This window comes from Pipistrellus kuhlii, unplaced genomic scaffold (assembly GCF_014108245.1).
Source record: "Pipistrellus kuhlii isolate mPipKuh1 unplaced genomic scaffold, mPipKuh1.p scaffold_m20_p_2, whole genome shotgun sequence".
NCBI lineage: Eukaryota > Metazoa > Chordata > Mammalia > Chiroptera > Vespertilionidae > Pipistrellus > Pipistrellus kuhlii.
Genome location: NW_023425515.1, coordinates 170,009,176 through 170,025,174, shown reverse-complemented (window position 1 = coordinate 170,025,174; position 15,999 = coordinate 170,009,176). Strand labels below are relative to the sequence as shown.

Genomic DNA, 15,999 nt, shown 5'->3' with positions numbered 1-15,999 from the left:
CAAGAAATAGGAATAAAACTTAAAAGTGGAATTATTTTTAAAAAGGATTTAGGATACTTGTTCCTCTGGTGTAGAATGAAAACAATGTGAATATAAAGTGGAGGTAATAATACCTATCTTTTAAGGGTTTCTTGAGGAATAATGAGAAATTTTTGTGAAGTACTTAAAATTAGCATGTAGTAAGTACTTATATTGTAAATGGTAATTATTACTGTCAACATGGCAGCATTTTATGTTCCATTCCTTAAGTTTATGAAGAGTTTTCATAAGTGTTTATTTTAAACTAGAGGCCTGGTTCACGAATTTGTGCACCAGTGGGGTCCCTCAGCCTGGCCTGGGGGATTGGGCTGAAACTAGCTCTCCAACATCTCCTGAGGGGTCCCAAATTGCAGAGGGCAGAGGCCAGATCGAGGGACCCCACCAATGCACCATCAGACCAGAGAGGATGTGGGAGGTTGGCCAGCCTGGGAGGGACTGTGGGAAGGCTCCAAGACGTGTCTGTCCCATCTCATTCAGTCCTGATCTGCCAGACCCCAGCAACAAGCTAACCTACTGGTTGTAATGTCTACCTCTGGGTGGTCAGTGCATATCATAGTGAGCCGTCCAGCCTCCTTAGCATATCATTAGCATGTTATGCTTTGATTGGTTAAGATCTTAAAAATCTTTAGAGGGTGGTGCTTGCTTCAACAGCACATACACCAAAATTGGAATAATACAGAGAAGATTAGCATAACCTCTGCAGAAGGATGATATACAAATTCATGAAGCAGTCCATATTTTTGTATTTAAAATGGTTTAAAAAAAAATAGGGGATCAAGAAGTGGCAAGTATAAAAATCATAACATGGATCTTAGGATCAGTTTAGCCCTGTTGTGTAGGACTAAATTAGAAATAGGAAAACTGGTGTAAAAGCTGCTGTCCTTGTAAAAGGCAATGAAGCTTCAATAGAGATGGTAAAAGAAGGCAAAGAAAGGAGGTGGTGATGCCACATAATGGGAAGCAGATTAGACAGGAAGGAAACACTTAAGTATTCTTCCCTGGAAAACCAGAATAACTATGGAACCATTTCACTGGAGTTAGATAAGAGAAAGATCAGTTTCAGGAAAGAATGGTACTTGGTACCTTGAATATAAGATGTTAGAGGAAGGAAGAGGTGAAATGACTAGTAGGCAGATGGAGATTTATTTATTCATTTTTCTCTATATGTCCAAACAAATTATTAAAGAGAAGGAGATTGAAGATACAAGGGGAAAATAATTCTCAAAGGAAAAAGAACAAACATACGGAATGGTAGAAAGGATGAAGCTATCAAAGGAACTTGAGGTGCAAAGGAAGTAATTAGGGAAAGTTTGTATTCAGTGATTTCTATTTTTCAGTCCAATAGAAGGCACAGAATCATTCAAAGTGGAGAATGGGGCTTGGTTTGTACTTTGGAGGAAAAGAGCACATTTTAAAAAAAGAAAACAGTGGTCGGTATATGGTTCACTTTAGAGTATTTCCATATATTATTCCTCTAAGATAAATGTGCGGGTCATAATTGTTTTCTCCGATGACCAGCACAGTGTTTGAGTAATGGAAAATGAAGATCAAGTATCTTCATTTGGGCAGAGATGTACATATCCTTTTGCATATAACACTGCCTGTTAAACCTTCTGTAATACTATGACAGAAACCTTCTGGGTTTGTGTGTCCTGTGTATATTTAGCCTGACATAAGCAGCCATCTTTGCAAGAAAAAAACAATCTTTTATCTGTCTCTTAACTGCTTGCATGTTCTTTTGGAGTCATTGTGAAAAAAGTTACCACATACTACCTGAGTAACCTTGAACAAATGTATAACTTTCTTAACCTCGGTGTCATTTTCTATAAAAAGTGAATATCATAATTATGCCTGACAATATGCCCAGACCCCAGTAGGCTGGGAAAAAGAAGGGCCTCTGTACTAAGCAGGAATGTCCAGCCATTTACATTGCTCCCCCTGGACTGGAACTAGCCATTGATGTTTCTGGGAAACAACATTTTTCTGGAGTGCTTTTTTTTTTTTTTTTAGGGTATCAGGGTTACATTGAGGTTAATAACACACCATAAAAGAAGACATTTTGTTGTCACATAATTTTGGAAAACGCTGTATGCACATGTTCATTTAAATGTTTTGAGAAATAGCACAGTAAAGAAACCTGTTGAATTTTATTCACTCCAGCATGTGCCAGGCTTATTGAACTAGAGATTTTGTTGTTGTTGTTGTTGTTGTTGGGTTTTTGAAAAATACCTATTAATATCTGTGTATTTGTTTGGTTCCCATTTGCCTTTTCATTTCAAGTGCCCAGGAGGTTGCATTCCGCCAAACATGATGAAGCGGGTTTGCTCTGGAAAATAATGTTCCCATGTAACATTTTACTCTTTGCCTTGTGATCTTACAGGCTGAGCTTCTTTCTGTCCACTTGCTGGTTCTGATTTGTTCTTTCTTCCCATGTAGCCCAGTGCATGGAAAGCTAACAGAATGGAACACAAATCAGGATCCCTTTCCTCCAGCCGGGAGTCTGCTTTTACCAGTCCAATCTCTGTTACCAAACCAGTAGTACTGGCTGGTGGTGCAGTTTTAAGCTCTCCCAAAGAGGTGAGTGAAGATAAAACAGAGGCCTTTGCTAAAGTTGCCATTTCCCGTTTACTGATGTACAGCTCTAACTTGATTTCCTTTATATCTCTGCTTAGCTCAAAGTTGTTTGTTTACTGGTGATTCCTGTTAGCATGCAAAAATGGGCAGTAGCTGAGTGGAGTAACTGACATCATGCACATGGTGTATGTAGAACAATTAAAGAGATGCTATGTAAGCCATATAGTCTTATTTAAAAAAATTTTATTGATTGTAGAGGGAGGGAAAGAGAGAGAAACATCAATGATGAGAATTAGTGATGGGCTGCCCCCTGCAAGTGCCCTGACCAGGAATTGAACCATGACCTCTTAGTTCATAGGTCCACACCCTGCCACTGAGCCACACCGGCAGGGCCAGCCATCCCGTCTTAGCTGTAAAAAACCAGCAAAGCTAAAGTATGTTTAAATGAAAAGGATATTTAGTTAGTTAGCTTGTCTGTTTGCTTTGGGGTGTAAAAGACAGAATGGTAGGCTACCAGATTCCGGAAATCAATCCATGTAGAAGTGACCTGGAGAAACCCAGTAGTTGCTGGTTGCATTCTGTTTGTGGTTTGTGCAGAGTCCCTCCAGCACCACTCCTCCCATTGAGATCAGCTCCTCTCGTCTGACCAAGTTGACCCGCCGAACCACCGACAGGAAAAGCGAGTTTCTGAAGACTCTGAAGGATGATCGGAATGGAGACTTCTCAGAGAACAGAGACTGTGACAAGCTGGAGGATGTAAGAGCATAAGATTTTTCTGGGCAGCATATGTATTTTCTTAGGTTGTATGTGTGCTTTTTTTCTTCTTAGGAGAAAGACGTAGCAAGTGTTTAAATGTATACAAAAGTGTCGGTAGGAGTAACAGCCTATGGTAAAATGAGTTTAATACTTTGTTCAACAGATTTTAAATTAGGACTTATTTTTATTTTATTTTTTAAATTTACATATACACAGGACCGGTTTGGCTCAGTGGATAGAGCGTCGGCCTGCAGACTAAAAGGTCCCGGGTTCGATTCTGGGCAAGGGCATGTACCTTGGTTGCGGGCACATCCCCAGTAGGGGGTGTGCAAGAGGCAGCTGATCGATGATGCTCTCTCATTGATGTTTCTAACTCTCTATCCCTCTCTCTTCCTCTGTGAAAAATCAATAAAAAATATATTTAAAAATTAATTAGTTAATTTACATATACATACACACACTATGTGGGGGGGGTGTATCTTTATTGATTTTAGAGAGGAAGGGAGAGGGGTAGAGAAACATCAATGATGAGAGAAAATCATTGATCAGCTGCGTCCTGCACATCCCCCAGTGGGCATCAAGCTCTCAACCCAGGCATGTTCCCTTGATCAAAATCGAACCTGAGACCCTGGCTGATGCTTTATCCACTGAGCCAAATCAGCTAGGGCTAATTAGGCCTTATTTTAATAATAGTTGCCTTACCAAAACCAGTTTAGCTCAGTGGCTAGAGCGTCAGCCTGTGGACTGAAGGGTCCCGGCTTCGATTCCGGTCAGGGGCATGTACCTGGATTGTGGACACATCCCCAGTGGGAGTGTGCAGGAGGCAGCTGATCGATGTTTCTCTCTCATGGATGTTTCTGACTCTATCCCTCTCCCTTCCTCTCTGTAAAAAATCAATAAAATATATAATGATAATAATAATATAATAATAATAGTTGCCTTGGGACTCAGTATTCTTCAACTGAGCAGCACTGCTTAAGTTTTGAACTGGTCAGTTCTGTAAGAAGTTGGTAAATAATAGAAGCTTTTGTCAGGGCTATATTATATTGCAAAATAAGAACAATAGTATCTAGTAGCTTCTTCATAGTTGACATAACCTGTAGGTGGTCACCAGTTGGTATCCTTTGGAAATCTTAGCAAGTCCTCATTTATATATATATATATATATATATATATATTGATTTTTCACAGAGAGGAAAGGAGAGAGATAGAGAGTTAGAAACATCGAACATTTGCCTTCTGCACACCCCCTACTTGGGATGTGCCCGCAACCAAGGTACATACCCTGGCCGGAATCGAACCTGGGACCCTTCAGTCCGCAGGCCGATGCTCTCTCCACTGAGCCAAACCAGTTAGGGCAAGTCCTCGTTTCTTTTTTTAATATATTTTTATTGACTTCAGAGAGAAAGGGAGAAGGAGGGAGAGAGTTAGAAACATCAGTGATGAGAGAGAATCATTGATCAGCTGCTTCCTGCACACCCCCTGCTGGGGATCAAGCCCACAACCTGGGTATGTGCCCTTCAGTCCATAGGCAGACTGTTCTATCCACTGAGCCAAACCATGTAGGGCAAGTCATTTTTAAAAATATATATTTTATTGAAGGGAGAGGGAGAGATAGAAATATCTATAATGATAGAGAATCATCGATCATCTGCCTCCTGCATGCTCCTGAGCCTGCAACCCAGGCATGTGCCTGACCAGGAATCTGACTCCTGGTTCTGACTCCTTCTTGTAGACAGCTTTTCTTGTCTGAAAGGATTATTCCACGGAGTGTGTTCTTCTTTTCCTTATTGCAGGTGGAGGACAGCAGCACACCTGAACCAAAGGAAAACGGAGAGGAAGGCTGTCATCAGAATGGTCTCCCTCTCCCTGTAGAGGAGGAAAGGGAGGTCCTCTCGCACTCACTGGAAGCAGAGCACAGGTAAGCGAGGATCAGATTGCAGAGAACGCGGCGTGTGGCCTGCAAGGAGCTGGACCATACGTAAGACATCTCAGATTGAGTCAAGCACACAAATGGAAGTCCCATGAGTACCCTATCTTGTTCTCTGTGTGCCTAGATTGCCCTGTTTCTCAATGGGTATTCCTTTACAGACTCAACGACTTTTTCAAACTCCTAAGGCTTTTGTGTAGTTTAGTTTCAGGCTCAGTTATTATCTCCAGTTGAAAAGAAGAGAGGGGAACCTGTTTCCTGGGACTGTTGTGCTCTCTCCTTGGACCCTCCTAGCCCAACTGAGCAGTTACTGTAAGACTCTTTGAAGGGGCCTTGGGAGGCATGAGGCCCCAATGTCTGGAGCTTGTTCTTTAAATGAGAGCCTTCAGCACAGAGCAGCCAACTGTCTGGGCAGCTGAATGGCACATGGGCCTACCAAGTATTATAGTACCTTCCTGAAACCAGGCTCCTGTGCTGAGGAACTTTTGGGGTAATAATATTAAGAAGGAGATCATTAATGTCATGAAATTAAACAAGAACTTTATTAGAATTAAAAAAAAAAAAAAAAAAAACTTGCCGAAACCGGTTTGGCTCAGTGGATAGAGCGTCCGCCCTAGGACTCAAGGGTCCCGGGTTCGATTCCGGTCAAAGGCAGGCACATCCCCAGGGGGGGGGGGGGGGGGTAGTGATGGAGGCAGCTGATCGATGATTCTCTCTCATCAATGTTTCTCTCTATCCCTCTCTCTTCCTCTCTGTAAAAACTCAATTTTATATATATATATATATATATATATTAGCTCTAGTATTAATGTCGTTTTCTAATACTTTTTTTAAATCGAATTTATTTAAACAATACAACAAAATTTAATCAACAATATAGTTGCCATTGTTTTCTACTACTTGTGCCCAACGCTCAGGAAGCATTTTAATCCCTCTGTTGTAAAATTCTTGTGATTTTGATGCAAAAAATTCGGTCAATGCATTTTTGAGGCATTCTTCATTATTAAATTTTTTTCCAAGAAGAAAGTTTTGCAAAGAACGAAACAAATGGTAATCGGAAGGGGCAATATCAGGAGAATATGCAGGTTGAGGGAGAACTTCCCATTCCAACTGGCGCAGTTTTTCAGCAGTGATTCTTGCAGTATGCGGTTGTGCGTTATCGTGGTGAAGAATTACGCCCTTCTGATTAATCAGCGCGGGTTCTTTTTCTCTTAAAGCTTGGGCTAACCTTTCCAATTGGGCACTATACACTGCACTTGTAATGGTTTGGGTAGATGCTAGAAGTTCATAATGAAGAATTCCTTTAAAATTCCACCAAACACACAACATCACTTTTTTCGCATGCAAGTCAGGTTTTGGCGTGGGCTGCGGAGCCTCATTTTTGTCCAACCATTGAGGCCGCCTTTTCAAATTAACATACAGCACCCATTCTTCATCTCCGGTATCAATTTGCTCTAAAAACGGCAAACGGTTTTGACGAGAGAGGAGCGAACTGCAAATTGTGACTCTTTGATTACGGTTGTTGTCGGTCAACTCATGAGGAACCCATTTTCCAAACTTTTGGACTTTGCCAAGTGCACGCAATTGATTGGAAATTGTTTTTTGTGAACAATTTAAAGTTGTCGCAAGCTCTTGTTGGGTAATTTGAGGATTTTGCACCAAAAGAGCTTGAAGAGCTTCTTGATCAAAATTGGACACACGGCCTCGACCACTCTTGTCATCTAACGAAAAATTTCCCTCGCGAAATTTCTCAAACCAACGCTGGCATTTTCTGGCGCTAACTGCATCTTGACCAAGAGCACTACAGATGTTTTTTGCAGCCTCACTTGCTTTTCTTCCTAATTGGAACTCGTAAAGCATGCAGTGCCGAATATGCTCTTCATCCGCCATCTTCTTAGCCCTAGTTTTGCAACAACAACCAAACCAAACACAAACTTTTTCAAGCAAAACTTGTTAATTGCACTTCACACGTTCTGTAGATGCCACGTGTTTGAAGGTTATGTCAATACAAGTCAACGCCAAGCAAGATTTTAAACGAATGTTGGAAAACGACATTAATTATTACTAGACCTAATATATACATACATATATATTTTTTATTTTTTTAAATAAATAAATAAATAATAACTTTTTTACATGTGGAAATGTGCTAATTTGCTCATGAGACAAAAGTGAGGTTTATTCCTGTTTTTTCTGTGGGACAATGAGGACCCTTGTAATTTGGCTCTTTACATTATGCTGTCATATTTTCTGCTTTTAATAATCTCTTCTCTGTAGTTATTATGATCTGGAAAGAGCAATTGTGGAAATCCCCCATTTAATTACAAGCACCTAACTAATAATAAAGCTTATTTTACTGGGGATAAAAGAACATTAAGTTTCTTCTCTAACATCAAAGTGGGTACTGTTGCCCCTGGGCAGGAAAGTTTTCTGTGGGAAGTTGTGGGCTTCCACTTATGCTTAATGGCATGTTTTCTTTGCCTGACCTCCTTCCTCCAGGTTACTGAAAGCAATGGGATGGCAGGAGTATCCTGAAAATGACGAGAATTTCCTTCCCCTCACAGAGGATGAGCTTAAAGAGTTCCATATGAAGACAGAGCAGGTATGGCATTGACCTCTCCTGGAGACCAGTTAACAAGTAGGAAAATTGAGGAGTCAGGATAGACATTGCCCTTAGGAGCCCAGCTTAATGTGAGAGAAGGGCCTTGAAAAAGAAAATATAAGTTATAAATGTAAATTTATAAATGTTTTCAAAATAATACAAACACACACACATACACACCTAAGCAACCTTTTGATCATCCAACCTGTAGCTATGATGCTTAATTACCAGGGGGTAGGTGCTCAACGCTAGAGCTGCCAAGCTGCAGTGACTTGGTAGCTGCGATTCTTGTGTGACGCACCCAGAACCAGAGAGGAGGGAGCCCAGTTCCAGGTCGCATCACCCAAGACCCACCCGCCCTCTCACAAACCCAGGCTCCTCGGGAAGCTGGAAGGTTGGTTTTGGCCCAATCTCCACAGCCAGGCCAAGAGACCCACCAGTGCACAGAAGCTCAAACCCTGCCCCAGTCACTCTGAATCTTCATTTTAAACAGATCCCTAGATTATTCATTGGTGCACTGAGTGTGATGAGCACTCCTCCTACAAGAGATCTTGCATCTCTCAGAAGGCCTCCCTCTAAATTCTGCCTAGAATTGAATTTGGGCTGGCCAGTTCTCAAGGGCCCTGTGTCAATATTGATGTTTTGTTTTTCTTTGTTTCCCATGCTTACACAGCTGAGAAGAAATGGCTTTGGGAAGAACGGCTTCTTGCAAAGCCGCACTTCTAGCCTGTTCTCCCCTTGGAGAAGCACGTGCAAAGCAGAGTTTGAAGATTCAGACACAGAAACCAGTAGCAGTGAAACATCAGATGACGATGCCTGGAAGTAGGCACATAAATGTTCACCGTTAAATCTGACCCATAAACTCAGCTTGTGTGCTAACGGAGAATACAAAAAAATCGTTTCCTTTTCTTACGTTGTTGTTGAATATTTCATGCACAAGGGAAATAATCATATCCCAAAGAGAGAGCGATTGGCTTGTTTAGCTTTTGTTGTTTTTCTTTCCTGTTATTTGCTTTGTAGAGAAAATTTGTGTGGTGAGAAATATTTTTAAAACACACACAGTATATAGGGGGCGATGCACAAGTGGGAGCTGCCAGTGTAGAGAGGAGACACTGGTCTGCAGCAACAGCTCCCACCAGCCCTTGGGGCACTCACCCCTGTGCTCAAGCAATCATTGTCAATGACAAAGTGACTATTGAAGTTATAATTGTATTAAATTAATGCTAATAATTTGGATATTTTATTTTATTTTTGGCTGCTCGGGTAACGTTAGCCCTTAACCAAGAATATGTGGGGGGGGTTGTTTGTTTCCTTTTTTTTTTTTTTTTTTTTTTTTTTTTTTTTCCTTTTTGGGTACAGCTGTAAAATATTTGGATATAGGAAATGTGTTATTCTTGCGGCCTTGATATTCAGGGTGGATTGTAAAATATAAATTTTTGTGAGATTTCAAAGATTAAGATTATTTTGATAACATTATTTACAGATTTAAAAGATGTGGTTATCACAGGTCTTGAGGGGGAAACTACTGCATAAAATAACTAACTTGGAATAAATATTTTGCATCAGTTTGGATTGTCTTGTGTAAGAAGTATATTTTCTTTAAAATTAGGTTGAGTGGTTTCTTTTTTAGGGAACTACTCCTGGCAGTCTGAGGACATCTGGATTCACACACATCTGTTTCTCCTTTTTGCAGCTACTTTTTTGAAAAACCTGTGCAATAAAATTAACAGTAATAAAATCAGAAACCCATGTTTATTTCCAGAAACTGTTATTCACTGCCCATGTACTTACCAATGTATGGATATTAAGGAAGGCCTGTGCCTCATTTTTCCTGCAAATTAAGAACATGTGGGAAAGGAGGAGCCAATGCTGGCTGGGTGACTAGTGGAGAAGACAGATTTTTTCATTCAACAAATACTCCCCAGGCTCTTGTGTGTCCCAGGTATTATTCAAGGCTCTGGGTGATACAAGGAGAGCCCAGGCCAGTAGGGAAGAGAAGACACAGTTACGTTAAAAATGAAAATTTAACCCTGGCCAGGTAGCTCAGTTGGTTAGAGCATCATCCCCATATGCCAAGGTTACATATTTTATTCCGTCAGGACACATACAAGAATCAACCAGTGAGCCTAATCAGTTGTGGTTCAGTTTGTTGGGCATCGTTCTGTGCACTGAAAGGTTTCTGGTTAGATGCCCAATCAGGGCACATGCCCAGTTTGCAGGCTTGATTCCCCATTAGGGGTGTGCAGGAGGCTGTCAATTGATGTTTCACGCTCTCTAAAAATCAATACAAATATTTTTTAATTCAACCAGTGAATGCAGAAATAAGTAGAACAACAAATCAATGTTTCTCTCTACCTCCCTTTCAGTCAATAGAATATCCCTGGCTGGTGGTGTCAATGGTTAGAGTGTCAGCCCACTCACTGACTCAATTCTGGTCAAGGGCACACATCTGAGTTAGATTCAATCCCTGCCCTGGTTGGGGCCCATATGGGAGGCGACCAATCAATGCGTCTCTCACATTGGGGGGGGGGGGGGGTTGCTCGAATGCCCACCCTCCCACTCTAAAAACCAATGGAAAAAATATCCTCAGTGATGTTTAGCAAAAGTAAATATATCTTTGTGTGTATGTATGTATGTATATATATATATATATATATATTTATTTTTTTATTTTTTATTTTTATTATTTTTTTTTTTTGCAGAGAGGAAAGGAGAGGGATGGAGAGTTAGAAACATCAATGAGGAAAAAAAAAAAAAAAAACCCTCAATGAGAGAGAATCATCCATCAGCCACCTCTTGCACACCTCCCACTGGGGATGTGCCCACAACCCAGGTACATGCCCTTGACCGGAATCGAACCTGGGACCCTTCAGTCCGCAGGCCGACAGTTCTATCCACTGAGCCAAACCGGTTTCAGCTTTCATGTGTATTTTTATTGCCCCAGCTGGTTTGGCTAAGTGGATAGAGCGTCAGCCTGTGGACCGAAGGGTCACAGGTACGATTCTGGTCAAGGGCACGTACCTTGGTTGCAGGCTCCTCCCCTGCCCGGGGCATGGTCAGGGCTCACACAAGAGGCAACCAATCCATGTATTTCTCTCCCTTGGATATTTTTCTGTCTGTCCCACTCTCCCCAAAAGTCAATGGAAAAATATCATCGGGTGAGTATTAACAAAAGAAGTACATATTTTTTATTATATCATAGAGGAAAGGAGAGGGATAAAAACAAATGATGAGAGGGAATCATTGATCTGCCTTCTGCACGTTCCACCCTGGGGATCAAGCTTGCAATCCAGGCAAGGGAATCAAACCATGAACTGGTTCATAGGTCAGTGCTCATAGAAGTCCAAGATGTTACTCTGGGTGACAACAGAAGAGGAACAGGCCTGATTTCATGTTAGAAGGATGACTAACAACGTGTGGGCTCCAGTGGGGTTTAAGTTAGAGACAGATCAGAATGACATTTGTTAGATTCTAAGGTTGGGAAGGCAGAGACCATATCTGCCTTTCTGTACTTGTCTCTTCTGCTACTAGTATAAACAGTCCATGTGCAAGTTATGGAAATAGTGGCTGAGATAGAGCAGAAAGAATTATATTGTATTTCATGGAATCTATATTCTTTGAGTTTTTACAGAGAGGAATAGAAAACTAGAAACATCCATGAGAGAGAAACATTGATCAGCTGCCTCTTGCATACCCCCTACTGGGGATGTGCCTCAACCAAGTTACATGCCCTTGATCAGAATCAAACCCAGGACCTTTCAGTCCACAGGCTGATGCTCTATCCACTGAGCAAACTGGTTTCAGCTGATCCCAATGTTTAAAAATGTGCCATGCACCACATATGATGTTCCTGTTAACAGGCCAAATATACAACAGTGGTCCCATCTATATATAAAAGGCTAAGTGTCCATCTGACCAGTAGCTATGATGTATAGTGACCACCAGGGGCAGACACTCGGCGCAGGAGCTGCCATCATGCACACTGGCCATTGAAAAATAAAAGACAATTGACCTGGTGCCGAGTAACCAACACTCACCTTCCCCCAAGTGGAAGGCCCCACTACCCTGGAGCTACACCCCACTAAATCACAGCCAACACTGCCAAGACGCTGTGTCACAAAATAGGGTCCACAGCCCAGCCCAGAAACAGTCACTGTGGGCACCCAGTAATGATGTTATGTAACAATAGCCAGCTTCCTCTCCCCAGTAACTTACCCTCCTTGGAGTTTCTTCAGCCTAGGAACACAACTAGCTTTATAGCCAGGTGCAAACATTTTACAGTTTAACCAAATGTTTGTGAAGCTTTTCCCCATGCCTCATCTCGTTTGATCCTCACAGAAGTCCTGGAGTAGGTAGATAGACTTTCATTAACAGGAAAACAGAGATTTAGAAACTTAACCAAACTGGAAAGAACTGGTGGCACTTGAAAACGACTTCAGGTTTCTCACTGCACAGAATATAGTCAAACACTGCTGCAGTTAAATATTTTACCCTTTGCCGGTTTGGCTCAGTGGTAGAGCGACTGTCTGTGGACTGAAAGGTCCGAGGTTCGATTCCGGTCAAGGGCAGGTACATTGGTTGTGGGCACATCCCCAGTAGGGGGTGTGCAAGAGGCAGCTGGTCGATGTTTCTCTCCCATCGACGTTTCTAGCTCTCTATCTCCCTTCCTCTCTGTAAAAAATCAATAAAATAAATTTTTTTAAAAAATAAAATTTTAAATTAAAAAATAAAAAGCTAAGTTGACTTGCACATTCGAGATATTTACAAAACTTTTGCTGGCGCCAATCACATACATGTTTTGATCTGTCATTGTGGGTCATAAAGAGCAAATAACGATATTAAAATGTTTCTTACAATTTCCTGTTATCGGGAAGGTTAGGGAGAGGTGGGGGAGATAAGAGATCAACCGAAGGACTTACATGCCTGCATATAAGAATAACCAACGGGTCGAAACCAGTTTGGCTCAGTGGATAGTCAGTCTGCGGTCTGAAAGGTCCCAGGTTCGATTCCGGTCAAGGGCATGTACATTGGTTACGAGCACATCCCCAGTAGGGGGTGTGCAGGAGGCAGCTGGTTGATGATTCTCATCAATTTCTAGCTCTCTATCCTTTTCCCTTCCTCTCTGTGAAAAATCAACAAAATATATTAAAACTATTTTTTTAAAAAAAAAGCAAAACCAACGGATGCAAAACATTGGTTTGCATGTATGGGAGTAGGGTGGGGGAGCAATGATAAGATATGTATATATATACCACCTTAATAAAAAAATTAATTTCCTTTCAATGTGCACAAATCTGTGCACCAGGCAACTAGTAAAATTATAATAGAGCTAAAAAAAATCCTATCACCTAGTGACATAGCCATCATAAGAACAATGCATTACTTATAAGTTTGTGGTGGTGCTGGTGTAAACAAACGTGCCCTACCACTTGTATAAAAGTATAATACATACCATTATACCCTACATAATGCTTGATAATACTTATTGGCTTATGTATTTACTTTTTATTGTTTTAGAGTAGGGGTGTCGAACTCAATCAGAGAAGGGGCCAAAATCTAAAACCCAGCCTAAATCGCAGGCCGAATGGTTTACTGAACAGTCATAAACTGTCATTGTGATGGAAACGCAGCGGAGTGCAGTGATGACAGCGCGGTGCGGGCCACATTGCAAGGCCTGGCGGGACGGATTTGGCCCGCGGGCCTTGTGTTTGACACATGTTTTAGAGTGTGCTCTTTCTACGTACAAGTTTGCTGTGGTGCACTATGCTGTGTTATGCGGGCAGCAGCCTCATATATCTCATGCTTACTACATCTCTTGAATATTTTCTTGGCTTGATTTAATCTCATGTTTTGGACATACTGTGCAGTAGGGGTGGGGAACTTTTTTTTCTGCCAAGGGCCATTTGGATATTTATAATATCATTCACTTAATATAAATTTAGGTTGCTATGAAAAAAGCTGGGTTTTTAAAATTATCTCAATATTTCTCTCTCACATTAATGTTTCTCTGTCTCTCATCCCTTCCACTCTTTAAAAAAAATCAGTAGAGCCCAGCCAGCGAGCGTGGCTCAGTGATTGAGTGTAGACCTATGAACCAGGAGGTCACGGTTCAATTCCCTGTGAGAGCACATGCCCGGTTTTCCGGCTCAATCCCCAGTGTGAGGCGTGCAGGAGGCAGCCAATTAATGATTCTCTCTCCCTTCCTCTCTGACATTAATTTTAAAATCTTTTTCAATCAATAGGAAAGTATCCTTGGGTGAGGATTAACAAAAAAGAACAAGCGAGCCAAGAACAGTTTGGCTCAGTGGATGGACTCCCGGGTTCGATTCCTGTCAAGGGCATGTACCTTGGTTGCGAGCACATCCCTGGGGGGGTGTGCAGGAGGCAGCTGATCGATGTCTCTCTCTCATCGATGTTTCTAACTCTCTATCCCTCTACCTTCCTCTCTGTAAAAAATCAATTAAAAAATGTATTTAAAAAAAAAAAAGAACAAGTGAGGCAGCTGTACCCTCTTCCAGGACATACAAAAGTCTATCCAAGATGAGTAGGGTAAAACTCAGGATGCCATAATGCTACCATGGTCATGAAGAACCTGAACCTGGCTCTTTTGCATCTACATACCCTATCAGCCAACAAAAACTCCCTTTCTTTTCTTAATGTTTTTTTTTTTTTGAGGGAGAGGAAGAGAAGATAGAAACATTGATGATAGAGAAACATTGATCAGCTGCATCCTGCACACTTCCAAGGTGAAGCCCAGGCAGGTGTCCTGATCAGGAATCAACCAGCGACCTCTTGATGCATTGGAAGATACTCAATTCATTGAGCCATGCTGACCAGGCAAGACTATTTCTTAACTTCCTGGAGAACCACTTTCTAGATGAGATGAAATTCATCAAGATGGTTGACCACCTGACTAACAGGCCAACGGGACAATATCTGTTTAAAGGTTTCACCCTCAGCCGAAACCGGTTTGGCTCAGTGGTAGAGCGTCGGTCTGCGGACTGAAAGGTCCCAGGTTCGATTCCGGTCAAGGGCATGTACATTGGTTGCGGGCACATCCCTGTTAGGGGGTGTTCAGGAGGCCGCTGGTCGATGTTTCTCTCTCATCGACGTTTCTGGCTCTCTATCTCTCTCCCTTCCTCTCTGTAAAAAATCAATAAAATATATTTAAAAAATAAAATAAAATAAATAAAGGTTTCACCCTCAAACATAACTAAAAGCCTTTGGAGACCAGAGACCTCTGAGGGGTCCCTCTGTGCCCCTGGTATCAGGCTTCTCTGCCTGAGCCTCTCCCTGCAGCCACCCGGCAGCCTTCTAACCACCATGGTGCCCTCTCCAATGCCCTGGACCAAATGGGAACAACGCTTTTGGCAGAAGAAAAAAAGACATGGCAGAATGCTCATAAAGGCAGACTGCCTACTCTCCAAGAATGGAGAATGACACTAACTCGGGTTACATCCAGTTAGGCAAACAAAAATGAATAAAACGCCGGGACCGGTTTGGCTCAGTGGTAGAGCGTTGGTCTGCGGACTGAAAGGTTCCGGGTTCGATTCCGGTCAGGGGCATGTACGTTGGTTTTGGGCACATCCCCGGTGTGGGGTGTGCAAGAGGCGGCTGGTCGATGTTTCTCTTTCATCGACGTTTCTAGCTCTCTGTCCCTCTCAATTCCTCTCTGTGTAAAATCAATAAAATATATTTTTTAAAAATTTTAAAAAAATAACACTTCCCTGCAGAGGCCATTAGATAACCAATGATGGAATGTGTTAAAAGGGCTCAGCAAGCCCTAGCCGCTTTGGCTCAGTGAATAGAGTGCTCCTGCAGACCAGTCAAGGGCCCATGCCCTGGTTGTGAGCATGATCCCCAGTGGCGGGGTGGGCAGGATGCAGCCAATCAATGATTCTCATCATTGATGTTTTTATCTCCCTCTCTCTGAAATTATATATATATATATATTGCTCTAACTGGTTTGGCTCAATGGATAGAGCTTTGGACTGAAGGGTCCCAGGTTCGATTCCAAATTAAGGGCATGTACCTTGGTGCAGACACATCCCCAGTAGGGGCTGTGCAGGAAGCAGCTGATTGATGTCTCTAACTATCC

General features: G+C 41.9%; 1 protein-coding gene and 1 non-coding gene across 5 annotated transcripts in view; both read left to right on the top strand.

Moving 5' to 3' along the window:
* Nucleotides 1–9,473, top strand: part of GPBP1L1 (GC-rich promoter binding protein 1 like 1) — a 47,578-nt gene extending 38,105 nt beyond the window's left edge. For 3 of the 4 annotated variants that reach the window (XM_036446595.2, XM_036446594.2, XM_036446596.2), the window contains 5 exons: nucleotides 2,476–2,616; nucleotides 3,211–3,369; nucleotides 5,166–5,290; nucleotides 7,799–7,901; nucleotides 8,575–9,473. In XM_036446595.2, the coding sequence (XP_036302488.1) occupies nucleotides 2,476–2,616; nucleotides 3,211–3,369; nucleotides 5,166–5,290; nucleotides 7,799–7,901; nucleotides 8,575–8,727 (681 nt within the window). In that variant the 3' untranslated portion in view covers nucleotides 8,728–9,473. The remainder of the gene's footprint in view (nucleotides 1–2,475; nucleotides 2,617–3,210; nucleotides 3,370–5,165; nucleotides 5,291–7,798; nucleotides 7,902–8,574) is intronic. The other variant, XM_036446598.2, reaches the window with a different exon arrangement.
* Nucleotides 675–781, top strand: LOC118724996. The gene has a single exon (XR_004989764.1). It is a non-coding gene; the product is annotated as a U6 spliceosomal RNA (small nuclear RNA).
* Nucleotides 9,474–15,999: the final 6,526 nt, after the last annotated feature.